We start from the raw sequence: 14,850 nt of genomic DNA on the forward strand, positions 1-14,850 counted from the left end.
TTACACTTTGACATCTGTGAACTATTATATTTATTTAGCCATGTGAAATAACTAACTGTTACTTTGGTTTCCACCACCAGTTATCATTTCGCCACTTCTGTCTTACTATATACCAGTTGGCCTCTGGCTCAAGACAATTATTTTATTTTATTGTGAACTTATTGACTTTTATTTAATATTTCAGTGTAGTTATGTATGTGTATTAAATAACTCTTGCTACAGAAGAGCAAGTCATAGGATTTGGGATTTTACTTTAAAATTTGCGACGGATATTAAAGTCGCAAAAAAGTTTATCCCCTCCCATTTATATATATATATATATATATGGATGGATGGATGGATGTGTGTGTGTGTGTGTGTGTGTGTGTGTGTGTGCGCGCGCGTGCGAGTATGTACCTATCCTTTTTTCCCCCTAAGGTAAGTCTTTCCGCTCCCGGGATTGGAATGACTCCTTACCCTCTCCCTTAAAACCCACATCCTTTTCCCTCCCTCTTTCCTGACGAAGCAGCCGCTGGTTGCAAAAGCTCGAAATTCTGTGTGTGTGTTTTATTCATTGTGCCTATCTACCGGCGCTTTCCCGCTTGGTAAGTCTTGGAATCTTTGTTTTTTTTAATGCTAATTCTGATAAAGAAAATTTAGTTTATGAATAGATGTACACACACAAGCACATCAGACTGGTGGCTTCTGTGCCTGGAATAGGAAACTAGGCCTCAGTGCCTGGATGGAGCTATGCCATGTGTCGATAGTTGGTTTCAGTGACCACACCTTGTTTCTTTCAGTTCCAGCCAATTCTCCTACCAAAGGTGTATGATCCTACTCCTTAACTGGGAGGCAACAATATGTATATGCACTTAACAACTAACTGCTGTAGATATTGTACTGGTCTCCTAGGCTGTTGTATCTGCAGAAATGCACAACTAATAATCAATGAGAAGAGTGGTAGAAAATTTCAAAATACATGTGGTAAAGAAAGTTTAGTAGTATTCTGCCACAGATATTGACAGTTTTCATCAATTTTTATGTATGAATGACCAAATAATTTTCATGGCAAAATGGACTAAAAATGTCTCCAAGTGATGATGCAAAATTTGACACAGTCCTTGAAATTACAAATCCCTGTATCATTATTTCAGCCTTCATCTTATATTATTCATATTTTCAAATTTTTTACAATATTTGATCAGATTTTATAGTTTTACAATTTGTGTGATAATATGAATGTGCAGGTGGATGTGGTAGAGATTAGAAGTGAGTAAATGCATTTTTTAGGAAGATTGTGTTTTACCTTCTTTATTAATATATATATATATATATATATATATATATATATATATATATATATATATATATATATATATTTTTTTTTTTTTTTTTTTTTTTTTGTTGACATTTCAGCTACATTTTTCATTTGGTACTTCGCCTTGTGATTCTCTCTGTTTCTCAAATTGGGAAGGATTGGTAATGAAAGTTTCATGAGTGAATAACTATTGAACGTGTCCATTATTGTTTTGAGATTTCTAAATGGGTGGAAATAAGAACTTGTACAGGTTTACTTTCAAACTTTTGTTAATTTTTGTGCTACATTTCTGATGGTTTTTCACCTTCACTAATATAACATATGATAAAATCTTTGAAATTCAGAGCGACCTCAGTTGTGAGAACCCAATAACTGACTTTCATAAAACATCATTTATAGCTTCAAAAAGCGGAAAATCCAGGATGGAATAATGACAATATTATGAAATAGATAGATAGCTTCTCACCATATAGAAGAGACGAAAGTAACATACAGGCACAACAAAAATACTGCTGTACATGTGAGCTTTTGGCCAAAAGGCCTTCTTCTAATGTTGTTGTTTTTTGTTTTTTTTTTCAAACATATTCATGCAAGCACTACTCACATTCTGGCCTCAGTGGCGAAACACAGTGGTCAGCTCACATGTGTAGCAGTCCTTTTGTTGAGCCTATCAGCGACTCAGTGTCTCCCCTGTATGGTGAATAGCAATCTTTCCTTATCATTTTTAGTTTATTATCTAAGTACTTGTTTCAGAATGAATATTTCATCTGTAATAGAGTGTGTGCTGTTTTGAAACTTCTTGACAAATTGAAATTGTGTGCCAGTCTGAAACTTTATCTGGAACCTAACTTTTGATTTGGCTTAGTGGTAATGGTTCTGTTGTTAGAAACAGTTTATGCTTCCATTATTATTATTATTATTATTATTATTATTATTATTATTATTATTATTTTGATTATTTTGATTTCACTAATTGTTAGGTGATGGATAGGAGGCAATTTGGTGGAAAAATTATATTTGTTGCTCTTATATTACTTACATATCTCATTGTGTACTGCTTATTTATTTCCTATTTAATTGAATTTATTCTGTTTGTGTACTTGCCAGTATATCTGTGCAATTTGTGATTAATCTTTACCAATTGCTGTTGAATTGTGATATTCCCTACATTGGAACATTCTGTTCATAATTTTTGTATTTTTGTGCACTCGTATTTGAATCTTTTGTCAAATGGAAATACATATAGATCTTGTATTGGTAATGATGGTACCTCTGTTTCAGCAAGCTTCAGATTATATAACACAGTTCACCGTCCCAGCTGTGGAAGGTTTCTTCCGATCAATAGCATTGTCTCATGGGAGTTCTCTGCAAGATACTCTGAGATTACTGACACTCTGGTTTGATTATGGACAGTGTAATGAGGTGTATGAGGCCCTAGTCGAAGGAATAAGGACTATAGACATTGACACATGGCTACAGGTAATTTGTGAAATCAGTCTCTTGTATACCAAAAGTTAAAAAGAGTCACTCTTACTCTTATTTCTTTGTTTATAGTCTTCTGCGTTGTAAAAGGTAGGTGTTTGTAAATGTCAAAAGATTTCAAATCATGGACGATTACAGCTGTACATGTCAAGTGTAACATGACTTTTTCTTTCCTGACATACATTGTAAACTTTTCGGAAATATGTAAAAAGATTTCAAATCATGGACGATTACAGCTGTACATGTCAAGTGTAACATGACTTTTTCTTTCCTGACATACATTGTAAACTTTTCGGAAATATGTATTACATTATTCTTAAGAATTCCCATGTTTGTATAACAACAATTCCAGTCCAAGCTGCCGGAGATGGTGGTCATAAGTATGTGTGAGGTGTGCTTGCTTGTGTGTGAATGACTGAATGAATGTGTGTGTTTTCTTTTCTGAAGAAGGCTTTGACTGAAAGTTTAATCGCAACAGTCTTATTATTGTACTTTTCTCCCTCCCATCCATACACTTCACTGTCTGCAGTAAGCCATGCTTTTGAGTGAGCCCTACCCTCATCAAATCTCTCCTCATCGCATGTGTATCATAAGTGTAACATCTTTCACAGCAGACCAGATTGCACTTTTGAGGCAATCCAGTGCATAGCTCACACATTCATTAATCACCAATAATATTTTAAAATGTATAAATACAGTTATGCACTGGAAAATTATCTCATAATATTAAATATGCATAATTTTACAATTTTAGGTAATACCACAACTGATTGCAAGAATTGATACACCTCGAGTGTTGGTGGGACGATTGATTCACCACTTGTTAATTGATATAGGAAAAAAACACCCACAGGCTTTGGTTTATCCATTGACTGTAGCTACAAAATCAGCAAGTTTATCTCGAAGAAATGCTGCTAACAAAATTCTCAACAGTATGCGTGAACATAGCTCTTTACTTGTGAGCCAGGCTATTCTTGTAAGTGTTCCATTTTGTTGTACTTTGACCTTAGACTTATTATAGGCATTATTGTACTGTAGCTGTCATTGTATTTCCTTAAATCCACAACATAGGATAAAAACTTGTAAACTTATCAGTGGTCTTTTTTAGCATTTATACAGAATTTTGTGTGGACTGCAGATTATTTTATTATTACATAATTTTTCATATGTTAGATTTTGCCAGTCACCATCATTAGTTAGTTGTCATAATAATCAGTTTGACACTTTTTATTACTGTATGAGATACAGTGCATCTGTATTTTTGTGTTTCGTCATTATGAGCTGATGATGGCAATTGCCTGAAATTGAGTAATAAAAGAATTTAATTGTGGACAAAATTCTATATGCAGCTCCAAAGGCATTCTTTATTAAAACCACCATTTCATTGCTTTTTTCAAATCCAACTGCATTGAAAACAGGGGAATGCTATCTATTAGCTAATAAATGTAATGCAATTGGATACTAAATGTATTTAAATTTACTGTAAGAATCAGAATGACTTCCAAATGTAATAACAAAGTTACTTGTTTTTATTCATTTTTAAGGTTGTTTTGTTTTGTCTCTAGGTTAGTGATGAGCTCATTCGTGTAGCAATCTTATGGCATGAACTCTGGCATGAAGGCTTGGAAGAAGCCAGTAGACTTTATTTTGGTGAAAGGAATGTAAAAGGGATGTTTGATACTTTAGAACCTTTACATGCTATGTTGGAACGTGGCCCACAAACACACAAGGAGACTTCCTTTAATCAGGTAGGACATTATCTACTAATTTTGGATTTTGTAGAAAATAAGATTTTTCCATTTTGGTGATTAACAACAGATTGTTGAAAGCAAATTCATTTTTATATTGTGTCCATTGATTTCAGTGATTTACTTTATAACCCATGTTTCCCATTCTAATAGCCTATTTAATCACTGGGTATGGTTACAAATGCTCAGAGCAGAAGTGTATGCAAAAACAAAATCTTCTAAATGCCATTTTTGCCACATTTTACCACATCTATACTCATATGTTGCCCAATATTTCCATGACAATGGCAGTGATGCAACTTTATGGTAAGTCAGTTTACCTTACTGGTGAAGAAACAGTATTGGATGATATGAGCATAACACAATCAAGAATGCAAAGTAACGTAAAATAAACTGCTAATGATTGGATTAAATGACAGAAAAAAATCACCTCTAGGGTCTTTGACAGCCTTTTGGAAAGACTGAGCTGATAAGTGAAAGTTTCCAAACAGCAAAACACATTATTTTTAAATAAGGAAGGGCTGTGCTTACTCCAAACCTTCAGGAGATGAAATTGCTAGTACCATTATTACTAACCACAAACCTTCATGAGGCAGTATTCCTAGTACCATTATTACAAACAATTAAAAACAGAAATTGAAAAGTGCTTATTCATAGCTTTTCGAAATGGCGTGTCTCCATCTTGACAAAAGAGGCTTTGGTTGGGGAAAATGAGAAAGGAGGAGTGGTCACTGAGACCCCATAATGAGAGGAACTGTATGTTATGAAGATGATGGGAGAAAAGAAATTACTTGTCTTGCATTACATAATACTACAAGAAACATTGAAAATAATAAGAACTCCACATGTAGGCCACACTCAAAAACCATTCCATTTCATTCCTTTCGTATGTGTACCTTATGCTCTTTTATGTATACATACTTTTAAACAATTGAGATGATCATGCTGAAGCTAATGCTACACTGTTGCCGCATATCTCTCCACACCTTACGTACAGAGACAACTGACACAAAAATCAGACCCTGTTGACTTTCTGTCCATAATGAGCGAGCACAGAAAAAGGAAATTAATATTGATTGTGTTGTCTTTCCTGGCAAGTTGAACTAATATAAAGTTTTTAATTTTCAGAAAATTGAGTTCATCAAAATTGCATGATGTTTGAAAGACTTATTCTGGTAAAGTGTCAAAATGGATCTGGCATGACCCAGACTCTGTTTTAACAATTCAATGAAGGTAATGGGAGTGACATTCATCAGACATTGCATCATTTTACTAAATTACTCAGGCTGGAAACGTGAGACCTTTATATTAGAGATTAAGAGTATCCATCGTGGATCGGGGTCCATAATATTTTCCACTGTGACTAGTGGTACTATGAAAGTACATTGCAGCTTGTGCATTTTGTTATCAGTTTATGACACATCTTTTCCAGCCCAACTTGTATGTCATCTAAATAGACCGTTACAGTTGAGAATATATTATTTAAGTGGTAATACTCTCTTAAATAATCTTTTTCATGTGCAAATGAAATTCTTTGTACAATTTTGTTTCTTAATTGATAACTTAATTTTAGTTTTCATTAATTTTTCTTGCCAAATTTAAATTGAGTTAGTCTTTTCCCATGATAGTGGCTAGAGTTAACAGCTTTGTAATTACTTATGTTTTCTGAATGTGCAAAATTGATTGGTAGATGTACTGACACAGTGCAGTTCCAATCTTCAACTTTTTAAAAAAATCTTTACAATAAGCAAAAGAAACTTCATAGTTAAGGATAGTGTATAGTACATACATGAGTAATTGATTTAGGCACACCTGCTTTTTATCCATTTCATGAAAACTGACCCTGCCTTCAAGCTCCTAATTTGGCTACATCCTATGACAATCGTCAGTGGCTTGTACAAAGGTAACCCCAGTTCGCACCGAATCAGCTGAATGTGATATAATTATTATGTATACACACTGTATTAAAGACATCAACTTTTGTGATTGAAACATTAAACTGTAGTAGCTGTTCTAGGAATTAAAGGAGAAGCTCATTAGATTAGATTAGATATACTTTCATTCCAATTGATCTGTAGGGAGGAGGTCCTCCAGGCTGTAGAACATGTCAGAAAAACAATAATACATGACAAATATTTACAACTGAAACAAATAAGCTAATGTACTTTCCACAGGTCCCAAGTGGAATGATCGTCATTTTACAAACACTCATTTACTAAGATCGCATTAATGCACTAAATTTAAAATTTTAAAAAATGTTCAGTGGTTGTTAAGCTTTTTATGTTTGCTGACAAGCTATTGAAAATGTGTGTTCCTGAATAATGCACACCTTTCTGTACAAGAGTAATGACTTTAAGTCCTTGTGAAGATTATTCTTTGAATTCCATTAAGGAATAAATATATTGACAAGCAGTAGTTAGTATCACTAGTTCCCTAAAAAGGCTTCTGCTGCAGGATGTTCTTGAGTTCCCACCACATGTAACTCTTATTGCACGTTTTTGTGTCCGGAAAACTTTAGCTTGGCTCGATGAATTGCCCCAAAAAATACCATATGACATTATGGAATGAAAGTATGCATAGTAGGTCAGCTTTTTCATTTTTGTAGCCCCTATGTCTGACACAATTTGCATTGTTAAGACGTTCAGCAGTTCTGTGGTGTGCTCTTCCCAGTTGAATTTATTATCAAGCTGTAATCCCAAGAATTTGACTCTGTCTACTTCTTCTATCTGCTTGTCATCGTATGTTAGGCACATACTCGTGGGACACCCCTTACAAGTTCTGAACTGCATGTAGTGTGTTTTTTGTAGTGTGTTTTTTCAAAGTTTAGTGACAAACAATTGGCTAGGAATCAGTGACTAATGTCCACAAATATTTTATTAGCCGATATTTCCAAGACTAAACTTGATTTGCAATTTATTGCAATGTTTGTATCATCAGTAAACAAAACAAACTTGGCATCTGGTAATGTCACTGATGAAAGGTCATTGATATACACAAGGAATAGTAAGGGCCCTGAGATTAAACCTTGTGGTACCCCACATGTAATTAGTTCCCAGTTGGATGATGCCTGATAGCTTAATACATCTCTCTTTCCCAATAACACCCTTTGTTTCCTGCCAGAGATATAAGATTTGAACTATTTTGCGGCATTTCCTGTTACACCATAATATTCTAATTTACGTAAAAGGACATTGTGATTTGCACAGTCAAATGCCTTTGACAGATCACAAAATATACCAATTGCCTGCAATTTTTTGTCTGATGAATTAAGTACATTTACACTGTAAATGTAGATAGCCTTCTCAATATCAGAACCCTTTAGAATTCCGAACTGCGACTTTGACAGTGTTTTATTTGTGATAAGATGGTTATAAAGCTGACAGTATATTACCTTTTCAAAATTTTTTGAGAATGCTGGCAAAAGTGAAATTGGACAGAAATTTGATGATACTTTTTTATCTCCTTTCTTAAACAGTGGCTTAACTTTAGCATATTTCAACCATTCAGGAAATATTCCACTGATAAATACTTAACTCATAATAGCATTCTTTAATTAAATTTGTTGATATTTCATCATACCCACTAGATATTTTTGATTTTAAAGATTTTATGATGGACATTACTACTGCTGGGGTAGTGAGGGTCAAATTCATATTATGGAAGTCATTTGAAATGTCTGGTCCGAGGTATTCCATAGCAGCATCTACAGAACCTGACAACCCCATCTTTTCAGTAACAGTTATAAAATGTTTGTTAGAAAGTTCTGCAACACTATACACATCTGTCACCAATGTATCATGTACTCTTAATGCTATTTGTCCCTCTTCATGTCTGGTTCTATCGGTCTCCTCCTTCACCATATCCCATATTGTCTTTATTTTGTTATCTGATATGACTATCTTTCCCTTATAATATATTTGCTTTGATGTCTGCATTACAGTCTTTAATATTTTGCAGTATTTCTTGTAATGTGCTATAGCATCAACATCAGAACTGTTCCAGATTGACAAGATACCTCTATTTCATGAGTAATCCATGGCTTCTTTGTAGACTTTCCTCTAACCTCAGTTGGTTTTGGGGGGAAAAGTGTTCGAATAAAGTAAGCACTTCATTAGCAAAAGTGTTATAGTTTTCATTCATGCCATGAGCACTGTAAACATCACTCCAGTGAATGTCTCTGAGGAGTGTCCTAAAATAATCAATTTTTGACTTATTGATTACCCTCTTGAGCTCAGATTTAATAGATTTTATATCCTGTTTAGTATTAATATTCATATATATTCAACTGGTACAGTCATTGCAATTTTGGAAGCTATTGCTGTCTTTCCTTTCTTTAAAAGTGAGAATAGTATTAATATTCATATATATTCAACTGGTACAGTCATTGCAATTTTGGAAGCTATTGCTGTCTTTCCTTTCTTTAAAAGTGAGAATAGTATTAATATTCATATATATTCAACTGGTACAGTCATTGCAATTTTGGAAGCTATTGCTTTCTTTCCTTTCTTTAAAAGTGAGAACCTGCAACATTACAAAAAGGACCTAACATTATGGTTTTTCAATGCTAAATTGGTGTTAACAGTTGTTAAGTCATCTGGGCTCAGTCAATTAAGCGCTGTCGTATGAAGGTAGATGTTCTGTGTTCAAACGTACTTGGATTCAGCTTTTATGGGAATATGCAACCAGTTGCACTGTGGTACAGAGTCTGTTAAATTCAATAAGTTAGTTCTAAAATTGGAAGATGGTTAGTTACTGTAAGCCTTCATAGTGGCACTATTCGAGAATGGCTTTCATAGATTAGTGTGAGAAAAGTGTTGAAAGAGTTTCTCACCTTAGCCGACCTGCACATGTTGAAGCACCACATCTTTTTAAAGGATTAGAAGACCAATGCCTGAAATAATTTAACTGTGCCCCACATTTGATAACATACATACTCCAGAAAGTTTCCAGTAACACTTGATTACTATGTAATAGCTTGTTTGAGATTAGAGAGTGCAATCTTCGAAAAAATAGAAGACTCAAATCAGAAAGGAAACTAATTTTAGATTTGTAAAGCAGTGTTCTCCAAAAACTATTCAAGATGGCATCTATCAAAGAGATTGCATACAAAACACTTGTGCATCCCATTTTAGAATATTGCTCAAATGTGTGGGACCTGTACCAAATATAGTGAAATCCCCTTTTTACACTTTTCAGCAGACTGACTCAAAAAAGTGTTAAAATGCAGGAAAGTGTAAAATACGGGAAAGCATATGAAACACAACAAGCAAAAATGAATAAATTACTCTTGCTGGCACTCTCTTTATATTGTTCAAAATATTAAATTAAAACAATTTAAATGCTGCCTATTTAAAAAATCTGAAATGATTAATTTTTTTGTTTCCTTATAACAGCAATTAGCTGTACTTGTCTCTCCACAGTATACAAAGCATCAGTCAGAGAGAGAGTGGGTGAGTGCTGACACACACAAATGCACTCTTCATTCCAGTCATGTCCAGTGGTATGGATAAAACACGGAAGCAAAAGTCTTTTGTGATGAAACCATATTGAAAGGATATCTGTGTTCTAATGTGAGATTTACTATTGATAATTCTTTATAAAGTTATGCTAAATAAAAAACTTTTAACATCATATTTGATGAAAACACTTAAATTGGGGACTTCTTAAACTGCGATCGATAGGCACAAGATCGACAGTTTGTTGCCAACAAGGAGGTCACTCAGTTCATGGAAGTCCTGAGTGAGAAAGAAGGTGGAAATTGGCATCATCTTATGAAGCAAGCATATTGAGGAGGAATGTTTATGTCTGACAACAGGTTGTACCAGCCTAAGACTGTGCGCCTAGTACAGATCATTGTATTTCATGTGGAAGTAACAATGGTTCATGAAAGCCCTTGATAGAGATGGCAATCTTCAAAATGTGATGTTTAGTTGTATAAATGACTGTCAAATTAAATTAATGCTGTTGTAATACAATGCAGTGAGCAGAAGGAAGGTTGCTGCTAGGGTCACTATCATCAAATTGTGATTGTGGGAAGTTTCAAGAACCAGTATTAAGTGAAGAATCTGCAGATATTCTTCAGCCCTCTACATAATTGCTTTGTACATACCACAAAGACAATTTTAGACAAATACAGTGTGCACAGAGCTGTTTAAGTAATCATTCTTCCAATACTCCATACATGAATGAAATGGGAAGAAACACTATTCTGTGATAAAGTGGGAAGTACCCACTTCCATGCATGTCAGTTGTAGTTTGCAAAGTAAGAATGTCTATGTAAAGGACATTATAATAAGTAAATACTGTTGGCACCAGAATAGTCCTGTTACTCATGGTATGCCCTGGCTAACTACTCCCCATCTCAGAATTGACTTATCGACTTTAATGTGGACTCCGTACTGTGGTGCAGCTTTGCGTTATTTTTCAGATAAAGAAAAAAAATATTGAAATCACAGTAGGTTCAAATAGAGGACCTCTACCTTTGTATGACAGCACTTAACCAACTGAGCCACAATGATGTAACAACTGTTAACACTAATTTACTATTCACAAACTGTATTGCTAGACAGTTTTTGTAAAGTTGCCAGAATCTGACTTTCAAAGAAAGAAAAGCAGCAATAGCTTCCAAACGGGTTCAGTAGTCTTCCATACAGCATGTACAAGTCATAATGATGTCATGTTTGCCTGAATTTATTATATTTTGGTTGGAGAAGGAGCTATGTATGCACAAATTTTTGTTCTGGATAATTTCCTTTGCACAGTTTAAATATAACAACCATTCTCTATGTACAAGCATATTTTCGTTATTTTCTATCTGTCATTTCCTGACTGTGTCATAGGCGAGACACAGTGGATTACCATCAGAGCTATTATGGCAGAGAAAATATTGTTTTTGGTTACATCATATGTATTAACGATGAAAAATCTCTATGTTGTGCATATAAAGCAGTCATGAAATTGTTGGCCTTCTCTCTTGATGAATGCCCACAGTATAAAAAAGAATTAATTTTAGCCCTACACCTAAACGTAATGAAACTGCCTTAGTTAATGATTTGCCTTGATTTGTTTCATTTTATTTCACTGTCTTACATACATTATAGGAATGTCATACTTCCACATTTTCTTAGGTGCTTCAGAAATAGTACCAATATACCCTCAACACCCTCTGACGCCATGTTCAGTAACATCCCAGATGTGTTCAATCGGGTTCATATCTGGTGAGTTGGAGGGCCAGCACATCAACTGCAACTCGCACTGTGTTCCTCGAACCACTCCATCACACTTCAGGCCTTGTGACATGATGCATTATATTGTTGGGAAATGTTAGTGCTGCCAGCAAATAATCATCACTTAGGGGTGTACATGGTCTGCAACCATTGCATGATACCCCTTGTCCGTCATGGTGACTTGCAAGAGCTCTACTGGACCCATGGATGCCCATGTGAATGTTCGCCAGAACATAATGGAGCCACTGCCAACTTGTCTCCATCCCACAGTAGTGCAAGTGTTAAGGAGCTGTTCCCCTGGAAGACGACGGTCTCGCGCCCTCTCATCGGCATGATGAAGAAGGTATCAGGCTTTATCAGACTACTCAATGCTCTGCCACTGCACCAATGCCCAGTGCTGATAGTCACGTGCCTGTTGCAGCTGTAGTTGCCAAAGTGTGGTGTTAACATTGGCACATGCATGGGTAGTCGGCTGTGGAGGCCCATTGTTGGGAGTGTTGGATGCGCACTTTTTGTTCAGATACACTTGTACTCTGCCGAGCATCAAAGTCAGATGTTACTTCCACCACAGTTCACACTGCCTGTTCTGTTTTACCAGTCTGCCCAGCCTAATGACATCTGTAATGAGGGGTGGCTGCCCAACCCCACAACATCTAGACAGGTTTCACCTTGGTTTTGCCACATGTTGAAGACACTCACCACAGCACTTCTGGAACACCCTCCAAGTCAAGCATTTTTTGAAATGCTTATGTCAAGCATCTGGGCCATCACAATCTGTCCTCGGTCAAACTCAGATACATTGTGTGCCTTGCCCATTCTACACAGAGACAGCACGCTCACTGATCACTGATACTACACACAGTGAGCTTGTGTCTGACTAGCACTCATTCCTCGCCATGTGACTATGCTATTACCAGGAAGGGTTTATATCAACAGTAGGCTGGTGGTCATAATGTTCTGGCTGCTCAGTGTGTCAGACACCTCATTTCATTCCAGATAACCATCCTCCACATGAGGATATGCCTGTCTGAACAGTAACCTTTTGGCAAACAGGATTCATCACTTCATGTGGTTTTCTGTGTACTTGTACTCTGCCTTTGATGTATACTAATATATGACATGTGGGAAGATGGCAGTTATCTCTATTGACTCATGGATATTTAGGTTTTGTGTGATCTCCATAAATTGCTAAAGGTAAATTATGAAATGGTTCCTCTGAGAATGGTATTGCCAATTCCCTTCTCCATTCTAAATTTGTGCTCTTTATCACTAATTAATTTGTTTCCAATGAGACATTAAACCCTTAGCTTTCTTGTTTTTTTATTTCTCTGTCGCCAATGTTACAAGAGTGAGGCAGCGTTTATCACCCCATCTTCCCAACTTGCTACCCTGAACACTGATATTGGGGGTTCAACCTTCATTTTCCCATTCCCATCTAAAAGCAGGAAAGAAACTGCCTGAATTAAAATACCTCAAACTAATGATTTCTCTAATCACGGTTGTTAGTAACACTGATCTTGTCTTTCTTCTCTTTCTGAACACCATCCGTACTCTTTTACTATTTCTATTTTTTTGTTCCTCCCCAAGTATGCTGATGTTCATGGTTAAAATTAATTTCATTGTATGTATCTGTCTGTTCATAATCAGTTAGCATCTTACAAATATTATAGTATGCACTAAATCTTCTTTATGTTGTCTGAGTATTTTCTGTTGTCTGTATCATCAGTCACAATTATAATTCCCATATTATTATTGCACTGGACAGGAGTTATAGTTTGCATCATGGTTTTTTCATTTCAGGATATATTTAGTTTCAAATTCAGTTCTATATGTATTGTTTGGCTTATTACTTAGACACAGAAAAAAATCTATAGTTAATATATAAACATTTATGGAGATAATTCCCTGTTACTGTCCTTGACTGAAATGTTTTGCAAATTTTGTGACTCTAATATTGCTTGCTTTATTTCAGTGTTGCACTGTGTAGCCCAACTGTTTTTTTAGTGCAACACGTTTTAGTAGTCATTACATAATACAACAAAACTACAAAATTTGAAATCTTTTCATCTTGTTATAAGGCATTCTCTACATTTCTTTTTCAGGCTTATGGAAGAGACCTAATGGAAGCACAAGAGTGGTGCCACCGGTACAAAGTTTCAGGCAATGTGCGTGACTTAAACCAGGCCTGGGACCTGTACTATCATGTATTCAGGCGCATCTCTCGCCAGTTACCTCAACTTACAAGCCTTGAACTTCAGTATGTGAGCCATAAATTGCTTCTGTGTCGTGACCAGGAACTTGCTGTCCCTGGCTCATATGTGCCCAATCAGCCAATAGTACGCATTGCTTACATAAACAGTTCCTTACAAGTCATCACATCAAAGCAGCGACCTCGTAAACTATGCATCAGAGGTAATTTACTTCCTCCAACAGAAAGCAATTTTATATGATTTCCTTTAGGGATAAATGAATCTTTACTATTTAAAGATTTAGTGACCATCAAGGAGTGTCTGTAATCCTTTGGAAAATATTGGCAGTGTAGTGTTGTGTTTGTGTTAATGTGAGAGATTGTTGAAAGAGCCTCTAGAACTTCGCTAAGGCTCCTCTTAACTTTGTGATCTAAAATATGGATCACAATAATTGTCTCTCACATACGCACTCTGTAATACACTTCAAAGTGGGTTGAGCAGATTCAACCCCCTAGAGACACACACACACACACACACACACACACACACACACACACACACACACACACACACACACTAGTTAATTTGTATGGATCACAATAATTGTTTCTCACATACGAACTCTGTAATACACTTCAAAGTGGGTTGAGCAGATTCAACCAGCTAGATACACACACACACACACACACACACACACACACACACACACACACACTCTAGTTAATTTGCAGATTATTGACAAAATGATTTATTCATGTATGTAGAATAGAAGATCCTACAAACACCAAATACAGTTTCCATTTCACCACTCTGGATAACTGACTGAAAATTCCTTGGAGAATGGTGTTGGTGTACCTGTTACTTTGTGTTATGCACTATTTCTGAGACTTACACAATAGACTAGGTTG

At 35.6% G+C, this 14,850-nt stretch overlaps 1 protein-coding gene across 4 annotated transcripts in view; it reads left to right on the plus strand.

Moving 5' to 3' along the window:
* LOC126337021 (serine/threonine-protein kinase mTOR) overlaps positions 1–14,850 on the plus strand; it is a 236,436-nt gene that overhangs the window by 197,558 nt on the left and 24,028 nt on the right. For all 4 annotated transcript variants that reach the window (XM_050001292.1, XM_050001294.1, XM_050001291.1 and 1 more), the window contains 4 exons: positions 2,579–2,776; positions 3,534–3,755; positions 4,345–4,527; positions 13,856–14,165. In XM_050001292.1, coding sequence (XP_049857249.1) covers positions 2,579–2,776; positions 3,534–3,755; positions 4,345–4,527; positions 13,856–14,165 — 913 coding nt within the window. The remainder of the gene's footprint in view (positions 1–2,578; positions 2,777–3,533; positions 3,756–4,344; positions 4,528–13,855; positions 14,166–14,850) is intronic.

Source organism: Schistocerca gregaria, chromosome 2, assembly GCF_023897955.1.
Source record: "Schistocerca gregaria isolate iqSchGreg1 chromosome 2, iqSchGreg1.2, whole genome shotgun sequence".
In the NCBI taxonomy this organism is placed as follows: domain Eukaryota; kingdom Metazoa; phylum Arthropoda; class Insecta; order Orthoptera; family Acrididae; genus Schistocerca; species Schistocerca gregaria.